The sequence below is a fragment of the Takifugu rubripes genome, chromosome 13 (genome assembly GCF_901000725.2).
Source record: "Takifugu rubripes chromosome 13, fTakRub1.2, whole genome shotgun sequence".
In the NCBI taxonomy this organism is placed as follows: Eukaryota; Metazoa; Chordata; class Actinopteri; order Tetraodontiformes; family Tetraodontidae; genus Takifugu; species Takifugu rubripes.
The window spans coordinates 8,392,007-8,414,050 of NC_042297.1; the positions used below are offsets into that span (position 1 = coordinate 8,392,007).

Here is a 22,044-nt window from a genome sequence, read left to right on the forward strand (position 1 = left end):
AGGGGAGAATTAAAGGCTTACATGGACCCTGATCCTGATGTGAAAAGACTCCAGTGTCTGCATAATCGCAGGCAGACAGAAAACCAAGCAACCTCCCAGTGAATAGGATGAAAATGATTTTTTTTTTTTTCTTTTAAAAGCATTGCACTTCCTTTTTTTTAATGCAGCAGTGATTCTCTGAATCCTTTCAGGCAGTCATGGCCAACAAACACAACAGTTACATCCACATTAAAACACAAAATCATCTGCATTCTCACCGACAATATTTCTAACTCAAACCATTCCAGCTTTCAAATACACGAATTTCCCCACGTTTTTTTTTTAAAAAGCACAGGCACAGAAATATTTGTATGAAAGAATGTCTGGTGGGAAATAAGGTGTTTTGCAGCTATTATTCCAAACAGAATTATTTCAACCTCGGGGCGAACACAATATTGCTCCAACATGACCTCATCCCACCCCTCATGTGATGGAGTGACCACAGAGATCCTATCAGTAAACACGAACCAGAGAGATCCACACAAAAGCCTCCTGAAGAGCCTGCGACAGCATCGCCGCCATCTTTTCCTGCACACAAATGGAAACCAAACGTGTAGCCACCATCAGTTTTTACCTCTGGTGGACTCGGTGGAGCGTTTTCACCTGCTCCTACAGCGTGATCAGAACATGGCTCATTCTGACCCCTCCCCCCAGCAAAAACAGAGTCAAAGCTTTCCCAAAACAAATCTACTGCTGACCAGCGATTCTACAGTTTGGCTTCAGCTTGGTAATCACAGCCTAGCGTGTGTTCCATGGAACATGACTCTGGTGCTAATATCTTCTCCATGGGCTCCATAAAAAAGGTCAAAGGTCAACCCCCACTCCAAAGTAACCAGCAGTAATTTGCTGCAAATGATTTCATGCAAAGCTGGGCCTACAGAAGAGCCTCTCAGCCACAGAAGGACTAAAGTAGCAGTTTCCTTTAACAGAGCTCTGCTTCACTTTCTGTAAAACAATCTCAGCGTGTCCTCGTTCATTTCCAAACCAGCGCAGATCTCACAGGATCGGTTCGCGCCCTGCAGCACTGAGCTGACATACACAGATATACATTATTTCCTGCTATGTGTTCTGCAGTCCATTTGTAAAGCGACTCCACAGCACAGCGCGGCCGCACAGCCGGTTCCAAACCTGCGTTCTGATCTGCAGGCAGAATCGATTGGTAATTCAGTTTAAAGCCAAAATCATTACTCCCCCAACGCCACTGTCTTTTACGATTAGGACCGCCGCACTTCAGCAGCACAGAACTGAGGGGGAAGTTCATTTTAGGCAGCGTTCTTCGGGTCCGGCCTCTGCGTGAGCACCACACTGCCAGAAATCCAGAGTGAAACAAAGTCCCATCAGGGAGGCGAAGCCAGCCGAGGGTCGCGGTGCAGCGGTGTTGACCACGAACATCTCAGCATGCGTCTTCACAGTTCGCTCATCATTTCACAAACATTAAGTGTTTATACCACAACACTGCAGTGAAATCATTAACCACCTGGCAGCTATACAGCGACGGTGTGAATATACATAACATAGATAGAATTTGCTATATAAGATCAGGTTTCCTTGAAATTTAATTCTAAAAATGTCTAAAGTGCTTAAGATTCAGGTTTAAAGTGATGTTCAAATCTAAGAAAGACACATGCAGTCCCCCAAAATTTGAATCATTCTCCCAAGTTTTACCAAACTAAAACTGAGCTCTGTACAAAGCTTTAAGTGATTTTACAGCCCAGCAAATATGAATTCTGGTTTTGAAGCTTCATTACAGCAGCGGTGAAAGACAGTAAAAGGTGAACTACAGCTGCTGCATCCAGTATAATCCTCAGGGCTAAATTTATATTCAGCACAGACGGTGAACACGAGTGATAAGATGGAGACACAAACAGACCTGGGTGAAACCAGCATGTTATATCCTGGCATTTCTTCTCAAGTATTTTGAGAGTGACATTTGTTCTGTTTCCTGCACCGGTACATTACTTCAGGCAGAAACGCTGTCAATCAGGAAAAAGTAAACTTGGAACACTTCGTAAGACCAGACGGTGCTGAGGTAAACAGGAGAAGCACTTTCACACAGGTTTGACCACAGCGGTGTGATGAGATGCTGGCAGGCTGCTACGCTAACGTCGCCCAGGGTTCTTCAGCCGTATGATGTCATTTATTAATGAAACTCCGGAGAACCGGCTTCAGCAACAACCGCGCTTATAAAAGATGTCTCCGTGACTGTTGAAAAAAGTCTGACAGTTTCTGACGCTGGTAGGAAGTTATAGCTCATGTTATTACCATTGTTCATAATAATAATGGCTCATTTCATTGTGAAGAACATGCAGCGGACATTCAATCTGCGTTTTCTAAAAACATCAAGGAATACAGCAACTGCAATGCACCTATTTGCATTGACTGCTTACATTTACTGCTGTGCTAGCTTAGCACCATAAACCCAAAATTGGGAAAATAATCCATGTTTGTAATTTAACCTGAGCAGCCAGGAATGCGACATCTCTCCAACTGTGAGGGATCGCTTGAAAGAAAAAAGAGAAGTAAAATAGAAAATAACCTTCAATCCTGAAGGAATCAACAGAATTCTTCATCTGTTCATCTTGGGTCTATACACAGCTGAGATGCTATTGAATTCTATGCTCCCCTCATGCTTTAGAACCAGGGGTGTTAAGATTTCAGAGCGCGATTGCCAGCGGTATCACAACTCATCTGATTTATTCTGAACTAATCACACAGCCATTTTTACACACACAAACACAGAAAATGTTGAACTTTCAATAGTGATTTAATCCTCAATATCTTTGGAAACACAAAAATCTAAAATCTCTCCATCAGCACATTTCACTGGTTCCAATGTTTATTTGAATAGAATAAGCACAGTGACAATTATAGATTAATTCTGGCATTTTGTCTAATTGCCACATCCAGCCAACATCACGATACACATGACTCAGAGAAAACAAGAGTCGTGTATCTGGCAGAACAAAGAGTCATAAAGGGGCCCAAGAAGACCGACCATGAATCTGAACAGTACGTAGGTCAAGATCCAACATCCCAATTTCTTTCCCAACCATCGAGTCTCGGCTCTGTACTCTGAAGAGCAAATCCTAAAAGAAAGCAAAAGCTAAATGGGGTTCCATCTTTGATCTGGCAGGGTGCAAAGCCATTGGCCCACAGCCACAAAGGAGCTTAGACGATGGAGAGGGCCTCCGAAAATCACGGTGTAGCTTTCTCACAATGGCTGCTGTTGCACGGACACGCAGCTCTCGAGGAAGCAATACGAGAAAGGCTGAGCTCGGTGGCGTTGTCCTGCCTTTGCTGCTAAGCCATGACTCAAGGCTGTTTACTCTCTGCAGCTTTGAAGAAACTCCAGCTCAAGATGCTATCTGAAGGGTGGCTTTTAAGTAACAAGGTTGCTCACCTCTGTTTGCTGTTCTGTTCCTTAAATTCAGAGCAAAGTTTGATTGGGGGTGGGGGGGTAAATATGTTGATTACTGTAGATGAGATGAATGTGATAAAGGAGAATAAGAGCTTTCATTCCTTGGGAACAGAGTTGTTTTTTAGCAGTGCTAACGGTGACGCTCGTTCTGTTTTGTCAGATTCACTTGAAGCTCCGTCGAAAGCTGCTGGGAGTTGATTCTGCTCTTATTGCCCCGGCAGCTGATGCATTTTTTTTCTATTCCCCGTGTGCCATTACTGGCTAATACACTCATTATAACCAGCTTAGGGAATGTGCACACTCAAGAGCTTCTAGTGACAGACTCGACACATTTTTCTATTAGCCGTCAAGTAACAGCAGAGGAAGGAATGTTTGGGTTTTTGTGTCTGGAACAAAATACTAAAAGACAACATGGACTCCAAAATCTTCTGTTCTGTTTCAACTCCAGTTCGAGATTTTAAATACATTCCCCATTAATGTGTACAACTTGAATGCATCCTGTTATTCTTACCATAAGCTCACACTAATCGCAAACAGACCTATAAATCTGAACAACACAAACTGCTGAGCAGTGACTCATATATCAGTCTATTATACACTACATGACTGACTGTATTAAACAAATGGCTGGGCCTGCAGCTGGAAAAGAGAGGCAATATAGTGAGAGCAGAGGTTATTGTCTAATTTAAATCTTGGCTGCCTTCCCAGAGCTGGACCACATTCCAATTTGTGGCTGTGTTGCTTGGCGCTACTGACGGAGGTCCGGCTGCAAACACTGCGCAGCTCCTCTCCAGAATAAAAAAAATAAATATGTTTGCAAACTGACAATCAACAAGTTGGCAGAGAATAACAGAAGGATTGGGCCAAATGAAGTGAAGTAATGAAAATGCACATGAGCGAATTGTTCCGCTCTTCCTCTTTCTGCTCTCTCTGGATAATTTCAGCATATTTGAGATTAGATTTCTCAGAGTCTAACAGCAATTACAACATTAGCTTAACTAATTGTCTTTAGTATGTTATTGTACATTCATGTGGCAGTTTGACATCACAATAGGACACCATTAGCCAAACCTGACCACAGCCGTCACATGTTCGCCCCGCGATGGCAGCCGTCGGGCTAAGTGCCTCGGTAATGTTTTTACACTCAAAATGCCTCTTTAACACTTGCTTCTAAAGTGCTGGAGGATTAAGACACCAGCTTTGAATAATTACCAACACAAAGCTTCAACTTTGATTCCATATCGCTGCACTTATATTTGAAAAGCTCTGGAACAAAGACAAACGTCATCGTTTATTCAGGATGAAGAGGTCTTTCATTCCCCGCGTGAAAGTGACAGAGATCAAAAGACTGCTGAAGGTGTGCTGTGTATTGAAGTCATCTTTTCTTTTAAAACGAGCACACCAACTTAGTTCACACGAGGATAAAAAAAAAAAACACATCTCCACGCGGCGCCTCAGTGGGTTCCTATCGCGTGAAGCCATTTTCTCAAGAGGAATTTCTCTCTCCGACCTGTCAGAGTTTGACAGTTTGACAGTCCGGTTCCTTGCACCTGATCTTCACACTAGCTAAATAACTACACAATTATCTCTGTACATCTGCAAGCTGTGACAGTACACACACCTAAATCTGCCTCATTTGTCCAATTTCAAACAATCGCTCCAAAACGAAGCACACGCTTACTGATGGTCCCATTTCCTCAATTCACTCTGAGAAGTTTTATCAGCTTCTCCACTGCAGGCAATAAAAAAAGCGCTCTGTGACTTTTTGTGAGCCTTGACCTCTATTTGAGGACCAGGCTGAGTTTCTCCACCAACTCAATCGAGAGCAACGTGCAGTCTGCCCGGCACCTCTTCGTGCGCTTCACTCTTCATTTGTCTTCATTAGGATCACGTTTAACCTGCTTCTCCAGTTCTCTGCCTGTATATTTGTGAGTCAGTGTGGAGGACCAGAGGCTGTGAAGGTGCACCTTCAGATCTGCTGTAGAAATAAATACTGACCCCCTATCAGCCTATTAGAGAGGTTTAATGTCATTAGTTCTGTTAATCACTACAGAAATTAAGCGGAAAGTGATAAAGTGAGAGTTCACCAGGGGGCGCCACACTGTGGAAATATTATATATATAAGTTAAACTGTCATCAGCTAATTTACCTACAGCCAGAGAGGGGAAAGATTGGCTGGACTCACGTGGAGATCCGATCTCTTCATTCATCTTCACTTAAGAGATTGACCCAATTAGCTTAGCACAGTGACTGACGGTGCTTGTATTTGCTTTCCTTCCCCCCAAAACCCACTACTTAAATCAGCTGTCGAAAAGTCCATGTTAGCTCTGGCCGAAGGCCTCGAAAATGATTCGAAAGCGCTATGCAAGAGTGAAATATTCCCGATGTCTTTATTCAAATCTGCGTAGTCTGAAATATTCAGCACTGCAATTTGCTGTGACTGATTAGCCAATGGGACAGTTGCTTGGGGATAGCTCTCCAGAGTGCTGTAATTGAGTGGATTTGACTTGGGAGAGGTTTTTTCTGCCGATAACTACACACAGGCCCTCCATTTTTAAATGTACTTTTCTTTTTTTAGCCTCTCTTAAGAGTCAGTGCACATCAGAACTCTGGCAGAAGTATGTAGGCCAGTTAATGTTCCTATCGCTGTCACACCAGAAGAAGAAGAAAACAATCTGGTTGCTAATGGGATGGTCCCCTGATGATTTACTGAAGTATCTCTTCATGTCACAAGAGAACTGACAGGTCACAATAAGTGTGAAATGCTTTCATCTGTGAGTTCGGTTCTGGATTGGGGCGCCGTCCACTTGATATTACCACGTTAATCAGACAGAATAAATATATAGCATTTCAATAATTATGTTTATATAGTTGCATAACCTCCAAATAATGAGGTCTTTCATAATTCATCATCTTTTACGGTCAATTAAAAGATTAATATGTCAGCAGTGCTTTTGGCGGCTTCTACTGCCAGGAAGGGCTGTATTTACTAAAAATCTCAAAGACAACAATGTGCTTCAAACAGCCTCTTTTTGCATTAATCGCATTTATATGACATAGAGGGAAAAAAAGAAGGATGCTGTTATTATATTCCAAAACACAGGAGGAATGCTCCAGGGCATGGTTTGTCATTGTTATTCAGTGCTCACTCACCTACTCACTTAAAACATGATCCTTCTGGATTTTAATTAAGCACCATGGTACATCCCAGGGGGCTCTTGGCAAAGAAAACTAATTTATGGACTATTTTGTTGTTGCTGCATGAAGCTTCCTTGCTATGAGAGTCTAATGGATAAAGGCTTTGGACCATCATTTGTATTTTTATTTATTTCCTGTTATTTGTTCTCTTCTGCATGCGGTCGTGAGCCTAACAAGGCCTGTAAGGTATGTTTGCATGCAGTCCATTTATCGTAAACTGGGTGCACACGCACAGACAGACAGTTCCAATTCCACTTTTCAAACTGTCAAAAGTTAACAGGAACCTGCACCTCTGTGTTAAGCACTCGATACAGAATTACGCAACAAAAGTAAATAAACGCCATTACAACGATAACTGCACTTGGCGCTCTGCAAAGTGTGTATCTTTGTGAATTATGAACAAACAGGAGTCCCGGTCAGCATTAAGAGTTCAGTATATTAACATAAATGGGATTTACTGGCAGAAATATCAATGAACAAGGCAACATAGAGGCAGCCCTAAAGATAAAACTATTACAGTTGTTTAAGACTCTAAATGCAGCACATTTTAGGGATGCACAACAAGCTCAAGTAGATCCTGCATTTGGGATACAGTTAATGTGAACATCGGTGAGTCAGGGAAGGGATAATAGTGTTACAGGTATTACTTATTCAGTAATCATATAGCACAGACGGCAGCCAAGTTTGAATATGAAACCCAAAGGATTGCCAAGGGTATAATCTGGGCGACCGGGTGTACAATCTTTACTACACCCTGCAATAACAGAGGACAAATGCAGGTAACAAAAGGTGTGCTATTGCTTAGGGAACACTTTTTCAAGCAGTCTGTAAAAACACCGCTAGATGCTCTTTTTGTTCTGTGTCCAAAGTTGCTCAGCTGATTGTTCAATCAGCTAAAGCACGCAGCTGGTATTAAGGGCAGCTACAGACAGACGCCGCAGCTTGCTCCACCGCTACAGATGCATATCAGAAACTAATGTAGTCTCAAAACCACGGGGGTGCCTGCCGATCGCCACGGCAAACCCGTGGAACTGATGAAGGTCACCACCGCTGAGCTGAGCAGCCTCGTAAAACCAGGCAGCGTATCATTATCTTCAGAATGTTTCATTATGGACCGTTAACCTTGGCTAACTCTGACCCAACACTTTAATCAGCCAACCTGTGATACCTTTAATACAGCATCTTCTTGTTTAGCGCTGGGATGGTCACTAATGCAGGAGGGCAACCCCTTCGCTGACACGGTGCAGCTACCGTCCTACAAAAGATGAACCACTACGTTGGTTTTTCTTCTGCTGCGTGTCAGAATGCACAAACATGAGGTTCAACCAGGACATCAGTACCTCTCGGACCCTCTCAGATGCTTGGATAAAGTCGCCGCTCCTTTTAAATACACATCTGAATAAAACCAGATGGCTGTAAGAATAAATCATGGTTTACATTTGCAAATCTGAGGTAAACAATCCTTCCAGTCATGCTTTATTCAATAGAAGAACCTACCTATTTTATGCAGCATTTTCTCAACAGTTGGGTTCTCTCGGTCTACTACAATGACAGCTTTCATCATAAAGCACTCACAAGGTCATGTGTAGGTTGTGTCAATGAGGCTGTCAGAATACACACCAGAAGAAGAAACTCATTGGTTACATTGGACCTCTGCATCCTTTAACCACCCCTGAGGATCAGTGGGCAGCTAGCATGCAGCACCAGGGGACCGGTTCCAGATCTGGAGTCATTGCTTCGGTCAAGGGTACCGTCTGAATATCAACCTGAGCATGTTTGCTGGTTATGGGGGTAAAGGAGCACCCAGACAAACCCCTCACTGAATAATATGCAAACTCAAGCCAAAGAACCACGCTGGGATACAAACCATGGTCTTTCCTGCCTAGCAACAGCATTTACCACAGAGCCACTTTGCTGTTGTACACTTAATGAGTCCGCGCCATCAGGGCAAAAAGGAGGTAAAGACGTGAAATGACGAGGAGCAAATCTCTGTGCAAGCTTGTTGTTGACAGGGCTGCAAAAGAGTAACGTGGAAAAGATGAAGAAAAGGGCAACTGAAGACTGGCAGAAGGCACATTTTAAAACTGCAGCGACTCCAGCTGAACCTGAATAGAAGGTAAAAAGCATATAGCAGGTAATATACCTGTCAATCTAAAGCATGCACATAAAAGATTCAATCAGACGGCAGCTCTCTCAGATGGCAGTTTTCCAGTTCTGAGGTTTTTAAAAGCTCATTCAGAGGGCGATGCCGCTTTAGAGCGTGCTTTATTATTGCTAGTATGACAGCAAACCCTCATACAGATGTCGATGTTTCTTAAATCTCACATGCGACCTTTATGTTTGAGATCCAACTACAGGAAAAAAACACTCAAAAATAGGACTATTCATCAGCACAAACAATCTCAGGTTTTTTTTCTGTCTTCTGAAAAGTTCTGCGGCGCAATAACAGCTGAAGTTAATGTTACTTTTCAAAAACGGTAGTTTGCTCCAACATGCCGTCTGTTTAACCATTCAAATTTTATTTACTCCCACTGTTTAAGCTTTTTGTCCTACAGGTCTGAGGAATATTTGCACACCTGCTGCTTTTGCCAGGCCTTTTAGTGCAGCCTGGTAACACATTGCATTGTGGGAATGTGTGACGGAGGCAGGACTGGAGGGGTGGATTCATTATACTGCATAATGACACGTAGTACTACACACACCTGCCTCCTGCCGGAATAAGGTTAACACAGCTGCCGAAACCATAGGCACAATAAGTTGACATGTCTACCGTATACACGGGACTGTGTTTCCAGATTTACAAATGCGATTCTCTCACTGAAAGCACAAGAAATTATCGCATGGAACTGTGGACATCTGTCAGCGGTCTGTGTGCTCCTGGAGAAGAGCTTAGGAGGGCGGCTTAAGTCAAGCAAGTCAAGTTAAAAGGAAAGCAGCTGAATGTTGGGATACAGTCTTTGAGGCCATTAAGAGAGTCGGACATTAGGTCTATGAAACATGAAATGACTGCCTCGCTGGGACGCTTTAAAAATGAATGTGTCTTAACAGTGAGACTAACCACTGAGGGGACGCGACACTTAGTGAAGCAGCCAGCCAGAAGTGATTGACTGGTCCTATTGAAAACTGCTTAATTCATGGTAAAAGCGGTTTGCTTCCCCCCTTTTAGTAAGTAAGTAAGTAAGGTCGAGGCTGTCAAAGAAGCCAAAAGCAGATTAAAAGAGTTGGTCACTGGGAAACATCTCTGGTGGGGTTTTTACTTTGATTTCAAGTCACAAAAATGACCAAAACATACTAAAAAAATAGATTAAAAACTGTTCTCACATAATAACATTCACCTTTAAAGCCTACATTATATCTAAAACTGCAGCACAACTCCTCCACTGACCCCAGCGGTGTCATCTAATCTTCTTTTAGAGGAAAGATGCAGATAAAGTTAACAACTTCCTCACAGATGAGATCAGCCCGTGTGGATGCTGGACTGGTGGCTGTTTCTGAAGACAGCAGAGGCTCTGCGGCTTATCTACCCGCTGCAAACCATGTCGCTTTAAATGGCTCTGCTCTGAGTCACACAATTTAGCAAATGAAATAAGTGTGGAGTTCTCTTGTATGCCACGACGGTTTATCAAATTGAATTAAACATTTGAATAACTGCCGTGTCATGTTCCATCTGCGCCGTAATGACGCGCGTTTTTTTTTTTTTTGCAAAAGCAAAGACGGAAGTAATGATTTTGGCCTGACGGTTTAATTGTGCCGAACACTCGTAACGTGCGTCTGCTCATTTAAATAAAAGTTTTAAAAAAGAAGTGAAAGGTGAGCTAATGATCTTTTTTGCAAAACACTGAAATAACCAGGAAACAAACTGCAGATGAAAAAAGGATCCTCCTTTTTCATGACTATGGTTGTCAAAATAAACTATCTGTCCTGAGGCGTCTCCGTGCTTTGACTGATAGTGTAGCGATGTTGTGTGCATAATCAAAATCCAATAACACTTCTCGCGTCTCTGTATGGCTGGAAGAGATGTTTTTGAAACATCTGCACCTACAAAGAGACGACAAAGAGGAGGTTGTTTCTGCTCAGCAGGGACCGACAGTGGCGACGTGTGTAAAATCAAACAGTCCTGTTAGCGCGAGCGGCGTGGATTCTTCTCTGCCTGGATCATCAGAACTCAGATTTGTCCCTCATCAGCATGAGGTCACTCTGCAAGGGGACTTTTATGTCTGAAAGGTTCCCGATGCGGCAACTGGCCGAACCCTCTGAGGTCCACCTGAATAACGCCCAGAGTAATGCAGAGACATGTAATGAAGTAGATTTACGAGCAGCGATGGAAATCTTTACGACTGCTGATGGGCTCACGGTCAATGTCCATCAAAGACCACAGAGCCTTTTTCATGTCCGCCTTGTAAACAAAACCCACGGCTGCTGCTGGTCATATTATACTTTCAATGAAATTCAAAGGGAGTCGTGGTCACATGTCCACAAATGTGCGTTTGTGTCATCCCCTGTGTGATTATAAAAAATGATTTAAATCTTGGTTTTTTCTTTTCGGTGTTGTTCAGGGGAAAAAAAACAGGAAGTGGCGAGCAGCATTATCAGAAGAGCAAGCTCCAAGTACGGAACATCTTCGGCAAGCCGGCTAAAAATACCAGCATCTAATCTCAGCAGGGAAATTAGGTGTTAAATAAATCTGTTGAACTACGTCTCCTGACAAGCCACAATTAAAAGACTCAGCAAAACACACCAGCTACTCGCTAGGCATTAAAACCTCCAACATGCACCTCAGAGTCGTATCCATCACGTGCTCCATTTGACAACACAGACGACTGCTGAGGTTATACCCCCCACCCCCCACCAAACATACAGGCATACACACTCTCTTAAAGCAGTGTTTGGATATGTTTAGAATGTGTGTGATGAAATGGCACCAGCTGTGTACACTGGAGGGATGCACACGGCCCCCTGGTTGAGGCCAGCATTAACCCCTTCCCTCCCACTGCAGCAGGACAGCCGGCTGGGACAAAAGAGGCCCATACAATTAATAGTTTACTGCCCAGGGGTTTGCTGCTGTAGATACAGTCACTCACGACGGTCTTGCCAGCAGCACTTCTGCCTTGGTTGGTTTTAGCTTACCTGCGCATGCAGGACGGAGAGGACCGCATGAACAGTGAGCAGGCTCCACTGATTCAGTCAGGCTCAGTCATTTCTGGAACCTTTACAGCCTTTATCAGCATGGACAGCATTCTTATCATACTTTGTCTTCCTATTATCAGCCAGTGGGTAAAAATAATCAGAGCAGCTGCTGAATAAATTCTAATTCTTCAACCGCGTTCAGTGGGAAGTACAGTCGTGGTTTACCATTATCACAAATGGCTTGGCAATGAAAGGCAGGGTTGAGAGGGCAGGAAAGCAAGAGGGGAACCACACAACACTCGCTCTGAAAGAGCTACAGCCAAAGAACTGAGCTTATCTGTCATCAACAGAAGCAATCAAATGCAAAACGATGACAAATGCAAGCAGATCGCTAGATAGCTAGCTAGATGGATAGCTAGATAGCTAGATAGCTAGATAGATAGATAGATAGATAGATCTGCAGCGCCTGCACAAGTGCTGTAAATGAACTCCTCATGTTTGCACCAGTGCAGGTGAAGTCTTTGTGTCAACATCTGTTAGTGATTTGGCTTTCTGTGTCTGAAGGTAATGAAAGCCCACGATAAATGGATACTGTATCTGAAACATTATTAAACCTTAAAAAGAAATAGGCCAGATGGTCATAAATATGTGAGCAATGCTGGGTCGCTTTCATGACACCATTAAAGTCAATCACAGTCGACTTTTACAAATACCAAAAGCGGTCCGATCCAAGCTGCCCTTTGTTTGTGTTAAACGTGACTAGACAAGCTGCCCAGCAAAAACACGCCGGGTTTTCACTCCATTCATCCACAAAAATGAGATGAGCTTGAATAAACGGGTCCGTGTGTTCATTTAGACTTTCTCAAACTTTAGTGGGATCGTTTGTACATTTAACTAACCATGTGGTTTCAGACAAGAGAGCCAGTAAAAGCAAGACTCCTCCACCGTATATAAATCAAGAATAATGCAATCTGAAGTAAGTGTCAGTAAAAAGAGCCAGCCTATCGCTGATTTAAGCAGAAACTAACCCCGCTGCTCACGTCCACCTATCCCAACACCTCGTATTTAAAATTGAAAGAGAGAAATAGATATGCTTCGGGGATCTGTGTTTTACTCCAACCAATTACAGCAAGTGATTTCTCCTTGTTAAATTCCTCTCAGAAGCTGTGAAGTTGTAGCAGGCTTCTTTTCAGCGCTACTATTCCTCCTTCATCCCTGTGCCAAAAACACAGACAGCTTCATTAGTCATCAGCTCTGCAGCACCTAATTAAGTTTGTGCGACTCCTTTGGATTTCTCCTGTACATTTTAAAGAATCTGTGATCTTTCAAAGCGCCACTGGGCCAGCCTGCCTCTCTTGTCATTAAAATTGAACATTTCTTTTTGACAGCGTTTTGAGAGGGTGTTGCCTGTTTTCAAATCAGAACGTGTGAATCTGGAGAGCGCACGCTGCCTGTGTGACAGATTATAAATAGATTAAAGGAATAATGCCTTGCTTCTGTGTGACTTGTCAGCACGTCACATTTCGGTGGTGACAAACTGCTCCACATTGTGCTACCTTTCAGTGAGGGATGACTCAAATAAAATTGAGGATTTATTTGAAAGATGCAGGCAAAAGAGCCCATTTGTTCAGCAGAGAAATGCACTGTAATTAGCATGAAACACCCCCCCCCACTCCTCATATGAGAGTAGAGACAGTGAATAAGCGCCTCTCCAGCCTCACTCTCTTCTGCCTCCTTATGTTTGTGACCAATTACTGTCACACATGGAAAATCTCACTTGACCTGGGGAATTTATGAGCGGGAATAAAATAGAGCTCAAAACTCTTATGCCAATTCAGAGCAACGCAGTTAAAATTTCTCAGGGGTGATGAAGACATGATGAAATTGGGCACATATGACAACTTGGCCACATGACAAAGAGCTGATGAAATACTGAGACAAACCTAGCAACTGTTTTTTTTTGTTGGTTTTTTTTTTGAGCAGCAGCATCGAATTGCAAGGCCAAATAGAGATGCAATATAGAGCTGAATAATTGGCAGAAGTGTGTATGCGTGTGTGTGCAGAGGTGGAGGTGGGGTGGAGCCATTGTTTAAACTTTACAAAAACAGCACAGCCATGGTTGTCATTGGTCTGTCATGCTGAATTTTCCCTCTTTCTGGGCTCCAGAGCATCAGGCTACTGAAGGATAATGACCCGAGAGTTCAAGTGTTACACCACTGACAAAATATCACAAGCTATTATCCGGGTTTTACATAACCTTTGGCTCTCCTCTGAGAGCTAATAAACTTGTCATTGCTCAGAAATGTTCCTGCTCACAGCTCAGGAGCGGGGCTGCCTGCAATGAGACGGAGAACCGAACACAACAACTTGTAAACAATGAAAGACACACAAAAGTGGGCAAACATCGTGATCCGTCTCCTGGGGAAGTTCAGAATTTTGTGCCATGATAATCTGCAGTGCTTTCTATCCCTCTGAAGAGCAGCCCAAACATGCAGAGTCCATAAAAGTCTCTCCAGATAAAGTTGTGTTGGCTGAGGACGGAGGTGCATTCGAGAAATCTCATTGTTTGAGGGGAATGTGCTGATGCAGTGACCCATCAGTGATCTTGGAAAAGGCGGTGCTGGATCCAGAACAGCGCCCGTGGACTGTGGAGGACAGCACTACACCTGCCTGCTGCTCCACTTCCAGTCGGTCATAAACAAGAAAGTTTGCAGCGACAGAAGTTGAAGCCCTAATTAAGCAGCTCCTGACCGACAGCGCTGGCCAACAGATGCAAACAACCATTAAGATGAAACTCAACACGCACGACTCATTCGTTTTCATTTCACTTATTTCGGAACAGATTGGCAGCCAGGAAAGCTGCTGGGCTCGGTGGGGGCGCAGCGGCAGCAGCGTGGTGACAAAACTAGGGTTAGGGGGCTTCTCCTTACCTTATTGAAGTTGTAGTAGCCCAAACAGTGGGCAAAATCCATATTCGGCGGTTCTCCTGGAATAGAATTCCCACCAGCAGACGGATAAAACCTTACATCCATGGTGTGGCGAGAGGAGCCGCGCAGCTGTAGCTTTACTCTGCACGGAGATCAGTTTGTTTCTGCCGTTTACAATCCGAACGCGGCGCGCAGAGGGAAGGAGAGAGAGGGAGAGGGAGAAAAGAGGCGGCGAAACTGACCCGAGCCTCGCTGGGCTCAACGGCACTCTGCAGCCTGGGCTTCAAACCAAAAGGCAAAGTTTTGGTATTCCTCCTCTACGCCCGAGCAAAAAACCCACATGAAGCTTGGAGTGATCCTGGTGGAGCAGAAGCGCCGTGCGTCCATGCGTTCACAGCTGCTGCTGCTGCTGTATACAAAGGAGCCACGAGACCCGGCGACTGAGCGAGGGTCCACCTCCTTCTCTCCCCCCTTTTCCTCCCCCTTCACATGGAAAATGAAAACTGTGGCAAAGTGGTGGAGAGAAGCGCCGGCGTAAATCAGCGCGTCAAGGCAGCGTGCGTAAAAGTGCCCGGAAATGCGTCCGTATCCACCGGGTTTAGGTTTAAGTCCCCAACTTGGGAAACTACTTGGCGACACAGCGAAAGTGTGCAGGGGGGAAAACACACACCTTCACCTGCTTAAAACAACAACAACAGACAATGAAGGGTTTATAAAAGAAACAAAAGAGTCCAACGATGGTGCAATTAGTGCCTGTGGTGTAGGACGCTAGCGTGTGTGTGAGCGTGTGTAAGAAGCTGCACGTATGAACAAGGCAAAATGTGAGAGGAAGGCGGCCAATCCCCAAACACACGAAGCCACTCCCATTAAAGACTGAATTTGAATGCATGAGATGTGCACGCGTTTGATTCCAATCTCAGCTGACGTTTGGCTTTACCCGACTTTAATAATCATTTAATTAAATCGTTTATGGGACATTAATACTTTTTTTTCAAAAATGAGAGTTTATTAGAATGGTGTACTAATGAAAGGAGGACTGTGATTAATGTGTGTGTTTTTTAATTATTTATTATTGTCCTCTGTATTTGCAGGATCCCTGTAAACACGAGATCAAATAAATTCACCCATTTGTGAGAAAGAGCTGGACTTCTATTTCCCTGGCTGCACATAAAGTTTTGCATTGGAAAAGCCAAAATCATAACAAAAAGTTGCAAAAAAAAAAAGTTTTTATGCACAGTTGAGATACAGGGAAGAGTTTCAGAGAAAACCCAAAAATCAATAAGTTCTGACAGCAACAGCTGACCTTAAATGGTAAATGGGTAAAGGAGGCATTAACTGTCTGATCTCTCTTTATTAAAAAGGTTTCGACACGAAACTTCTCGACTTAATTAAACTAAGTCACCTGGAAAGTTGAATCATCTGTTTGAACTATTCTTCTGTTTCACATACAGAACCACCTGATGATTTGTCTCCTGGTCCCATCCAGCCAAGGTGCCTTTGTGTGTCCTGGACCTGCCGGCGAGTTGCTGTAACGTCAGTTCAGCTTCGGCTAATCAGTGCGTGAAAACAGAAATGGAGGCGTTGAACTCAAACGAAGGACGGGCGAGCGCCAAAAAGCTGTAGCTAAACAGTCGCGCTAACACTGCTGAATTCTGGAACTGAGTCTGTGCTGCTGGCGCTCCTCAATGAGGCTGGTGGAAACACGCGTTTGTTTGTGTACAGTTTATATTTGTGGAGCTGCGAGCTTCTACTCGCAGGGACAGTTTGCACATGTGAGGAAGGGACGCGCTAAATGTTCCCCAATTTGCTTTCTCATGCCAGAAACACAGTTGGTCGGCTCTAATCGGGTCGGTGTGCAAACACCTTAACTGCTGCGGAGGCTCTTCCAGCAGGATTTAATTGGGCGCGTTATTCTTCTGGAATCCTCTGATCGTCATCACACCTTTGACTGTTCATCACTGAAGTTGAACTTCAGTGCTGAGATCGATCATTGGAGCAGCGTTCAGCCCCGCACCAATGTTTCAACCCTTCAGTGTTATTGCTGTGTGTGGAAACATCTCAGAACACCACCCCCACGCTTATCCGTGCACGCCACAATGTTCCATCTGTCTGCCTCCATTTTCTACACTTGTGAGCGAAAGAATGCTTTTAAATAGCGTCCGAACGCTTCCGCTTTATCAACTCTACAATGTTAGCTGCGCCGCTAACATGTGGCCGCATTCGGCTGCCGTGGCGATGCTTTTTAAACGGACATGTTAGCGGGGTTTCAGATGTAACAGATGGAATAAACACGCTCGGAATCACCTCTGGCTGTAAGCACCAAAAAGAGCTGTTTCATTTACCTAGCTGTCACATCCAGCTCTGCAGGGTGGAGAGCTCAGAAAGAGGAAAATCGATGCCACTGGCCACGAGGACACGGGAGCAGAGCTTTGATGCTTCGTCGCCGTTTTGCGTAAATCTCAGCATTCTTTCGCTCACACGTTGCTGCTTAACCTCTTGTGCTTTGCCAACATCTCACTTCACAAATCTGATCTTTTTTGATTCCACAGACTCACAGAATGATTTATACTAATGTATTAACCATTTTGTGTAGCTGTGATAACATCTGGTGTCGAGTCCTGCTATGATGTCATCACTGCTTGGGAACTTTATGGATAAATAGTAAGTTTTGTGTTTGTTTCATACCAACATTTGCCTTTCTTGTTTCCAGATCTTTAAACTCCCACTCACATCCTACCATAAGGCCATTTTCAACCTTGTCTCAGACGCTTGACAAATACTTAAGAGCGGCATCACACCAGCACACGTTTACACGAGATGGTGCTAAATTAGCACTCCTGTTTATAACCCAATTAAAGGGCTTATATAAGAAAACTAAAGAGAAACTCTAGATAATTCTAGATGTCCGTGAGGACACCTGAGAGTTGACTACGCAGCAGCTCTGAGCGCTCTGGCTGGGTCCCTTTTTTTGTGGACAGCAGTGATTGTGATACGTTTCAGTGCATTTGTGCTGCCCGTGTGTGTGTTTTATCGGCGCTACTTGACATCGTTGCTGCTCTGCACCTCTCAGCTGTAGCCACTCCAGGTCTGTCAAACAATGGCTTCATATTTAACCTAGAAAAGTCTAAATCCCAACAATTAGAGTGTAACCCATTAAAGTTGCACGTGAGGACGCGGTGAGGCCTTTCTCCGACTGGACCGAGGGAAACGCTATGCAAATGAGATGTGTTTTGGCATGCAACATTCACAGGCTTAATCACTGACATACAGCGCTAAACACTGAACGCTGTGCTACAGCAGATAATCCTCATTTGAACACTCTCCAGTGCTCACTTCGAGATGGTCAACAATCCACGATGGCGGCCAACAAATCTACTTTGTAATTATGGACACATATGCAAAGCACTTTTCCTGGTGTTCACGTTTGATAACCAAGTCGTAGCTTCACGTCCTCGGCAGATACGCCCACTCAGTCCAATCCCATTCAGTGCTGCGCGTGAAGGAAAAGAAGAAAGGGAAGAGAGCACAGTCTCCTGGAAACCACGCATCAGATAAGCAGCTCCTCCATCCTCAAATCAGACTGGATATTACATGTTTGGTTTGGGGTTCAGCAGCGTCGTGTGGATGTAACTGTTGTTATTTATTCCTGTTTCTAATGTTCTTTCCGTGCAGCCGGGGAGGGGAACTCATTTCTTTTCTGATGGTTGGACATGAGTGTCTCCGCCAGATGAATTATGCTTTTCTGCCATATGTCATTTCCTGTCAGCCTGGCAACACTGAACCATTTGGTTACGTGAAAACAAATTATCTTCTGGCTGCCGCTCAGACAGAATAAAAGCAGCTCAGAATAATGACGCGTTGTTACAAAAAAAGTAATAAAAGGAGAATAATGAATTAGCCCAGGAGTCCTTGAAATCGCTGTATTCCGGCTGTGATACAGACATGTGTGTAAAGCACCTTCTCTCTTGTCTGCTCCAACAAACACGATCTGATTAAATTAGGTCTGATTGATGCTTTAAAATTTTGGGAAGAGGCTGAGACGCTCAGTCTCAAATCTGTGTCATTTTTGTGTTTGGGTACTTCAGCACAGAGCCACCAGGAAAAGGCACACATTGTTGTCAAACATCAAACATCCAAAGTTCTCCTTGGTTCTCCTCAGCAACATGTCCTAAATGCAGCTAACGTTTAGCATGCTAATCCACACCAGCCTTTGCTCTTTAGTGAGCTGGTGGCAAAGTTAATCATAATGGTTTGGTTCCTCTTTTGGGAAAGCGCCGTGTGCTCCCTTTAAGGTTGCACATGCTCTGAAACAAGTTCAATGAAATTGATTTGTTTCCTCAGAAACATCGACACTGTTCATCGGCACTAAAAACACAGACAAAAAGAGGAATTAAGAGGTGCACTGACCTTGAAAATGCACCTATTACTCACTCAGCCCAGCAAAGGCTTAATTAGATATTTCATGGAAAACCACCATTCTCTCTGTTCTGTGTTGTTTAGTTTCTGAACATGGAAGTGCACCATAACAAGGTCTGAGAACAATTGTGCGTATTAAAAAAGAGACCTCACAAAAACCCTTTAAGCAACAAATACACATTATTCCTGTTGCAAATGCAATAAACAGTGTTGCACATAAAACATGAGAAGAATTCAACTCTGAAGTCCCTATCAACACTGCATTCTAAAAGCAGAAGGAAGTGATCTTCTGTTTGTGTCTCTGGAGCATTTCTGTCAACACTGAGAGTATTTTAGTCCTGAAGTCATTACATCATCGTTCGCTTCCTGTTGCCCCCTTAGATTAGTTTGCTTTGCTAATAATGATTCTGTATCGTGACCACAAAGATGATATCTGTGTGCAGAGATTGGCTGGGAGATAACATAGTCTAATACCCCATGAAAAAGCTGTTTCATGCCTGAAGACATTCCGTTAAACATTGGATGGGGCTTCAGGTTCGTTTTTACGGAGCCACGTTGATCACAGAGCTGCTTCAGGAGAAATTCACTCAAGTGTACACAGACTATTCGAAACTTGACGTTGTACTAATTCAGGTGATCGAGTGCAAGCAGCTAACAGGTATTTAGCTGAAATGATTCCTCGGCTCGCCCGAGTGAGTGTCTTAGCATCTTGAAGCTAACTAGTTTGTTGTTTTATGTTTTAGTCTGCAGTTTTACACCAGTGGAAACCTTGAAGCAAAGATCTGTCTGTGGATAAATAGGCTGAAGACACCGTTAACAAAAGAGCTAAAATAAACGGCTCAGTGGCCGCTTCAGTGCTAAAAGGCTCATCATCTCTCGGTGAAAGACTAATGAACACTTTGAGCAAACAAACCCTTTGTGTTTTATGGTTTTTACCAAATCTAACCTTGGAAGAACATCCATGAAACCAAAAGAAACAGTGAAAAAATTGAATCGGTTTTACCTTTTTATAGGTTTTTATAACCTTTTTACCTTTTATAGCTCATGAATGGTTTGCTGGTCAAGAAAGGTGGATATTGTTTATTATGAGGTTGTACACTGGATTAAATTTGCTGTTTTTATAGGTCCACATTGCTGCAATTGCTGACTGATATCAGGGCTATTTAGCAGGTCAGCCTCGAATCTATTCATCAAACTGGTCATGTTTATGTTTCTAATGGAGCGGCGGGCGGCGCCCAGGCTCCTTTGTTGGAGACGTGGCTGAATCTGTTTCACACTCTTGCAAACACACAGACTTTGGCCCCCTGCCCTCGCCCTCGCTTGTGTCTTCTTCCTGGATGAAGCCTCCAGGGGATCCACATTACACTTTTAATACCACATTTCACAAACTTAACACGCGTACAGCGGAATATGTGTGTGAAAAAGAAATTCACCAGTCAATTTATGAGACTTATGGAACTCAGCGTGACCCCTCCTTTAACCATCTCTAGTTTTGTTTGCTTTTATGACTATTTCATTACCAGCGTGTGGACTGTGCGCATAAATAAGAAACAAGGAGAGAATCCTGACAAATCTGCAGGACACTTCATTATATTATTCTCAATTGAATTCTGTCCTCAGCAGCATTAGTCATCTTAGCACTCGTCATTCATACTAATTACTCTTGCCTTCCGTCCCCCACATGCTGGAAGATGATATTTCAATATCCCATTAAGCATTTCCAACACACTCTTGATTGACATCCCACTAAATATGGTTAGTAATTGTATTATATGCTTCGCTTTTCTTTGAGTCCTTTCACATCCTGGAGGTTTTATGAGTTTTTATTTATGGTTTTATTGCATTTCTCCAGCAGCCAGTCACGCTGAAACAAGAATCCAGGTTTTACACACTAATAATGTGCAGAAGGCTTTTTTTAAAAGCCATGAACATGCGCCATTCATGCACTAGAAGGCAGGTATTACGAAGATCCCAGGGTGGTTGGACTGCAGTGATTGGGGCAGATTGTTGCAGGATTGTGACATTAACAGCTCTTGGTGCTGAGCTGCAGCCCAGACATGATCTTCTTGAATTTGCATCAGCAGATTTCATCATGTGTTCTTTCCCACTGAAGAAAACAGGGCAAACGCTTCCAAATAGTCCTCTGAAAGGCTGTCACTGCTCTGCCCCCTTGAGTAAAATAGTTCAAGACATTCTGAGGAAAGCAGTGTAGCTCTTGGCTGAACTATTTGTATTTGCAGCGAGATAAATGTGACTCATTTGCTACAAAGTCTGCTACTCAAGAAAGATTTGCTTATAAAAAATATTATAAATGTGCCCCACAGCGCTGCACATATTCCAAATGATCCTGTGTAATGAGGTTTTTTTTGTAATGAATGTCCGACGCATGATGATTAATAGTTCTGGAATCTTACTTATAAAGTGCAATCAGTCATCCTGTAATACGTCAGGGGAAAAAGAAAAGCCTTCTGGCTGCATTGTCTTCAGGAAGAGAAAAGCAGGTCTTTGTTTGTGTAAGTTGCAGCTTTGTCACTCTATCACTAAGAGACAACAGTCAGATTATAACCTCTGCTAATGCACGCGTGCACGCTCGCAAATGTGCGCACAGCCCAAACAAAAGGAAGCATTTATGTTGTTTTTCTTAACCAAATCATTGGTTGGAGCAGTTAAACCCATGTTTATTCACAGATTTATTGTCAGATATGTTAACAGGGAACGACAGCTGTGCCACAGCTTCACGCTTCCCGTCTTCGTCACTCAGGTTTGCTACACAAGGGCAGAGTGTTTTACACAGCACCACTGAGCGTCATTATTGAGGTGGCGAAACACCCAAAATCGCTAACAATGTTCTCTGAAGTAGCACATTAATTAAAGGCAGTCCATTCAAGTAGCATGCAGCTTTCATTTTTAAAAAGCCAC

At 43.5% G+C, this 22,044-nt stretch overlaps 1 protein-coding gene across 1 annotated transcript in view; it reads right to left on the reverse strand.

Annotated features, from left to right (window-relative positions):
• The window catches only part of tox3 (TOX high mobility group box family member 3), a 33,715-nt gene extending 18,181 nt beyond the window's left edge, over positions 1-15,534 (reverse strand). The window contains exon 1 of the mRNA XM_029846392.1: positions 14,713-15,534. Coding sequence (XP_029702252.1) covers positions 14,713-14,814 — 102 coding nt within the window. The 5' untranslated portion in view covers positions 14,815-15,534. The remainder of the gene's footprint in view (positions 1-14,712) is intronic.
• Positions 15,535-22,044: the final 6,510 nt, after the last annotated feature.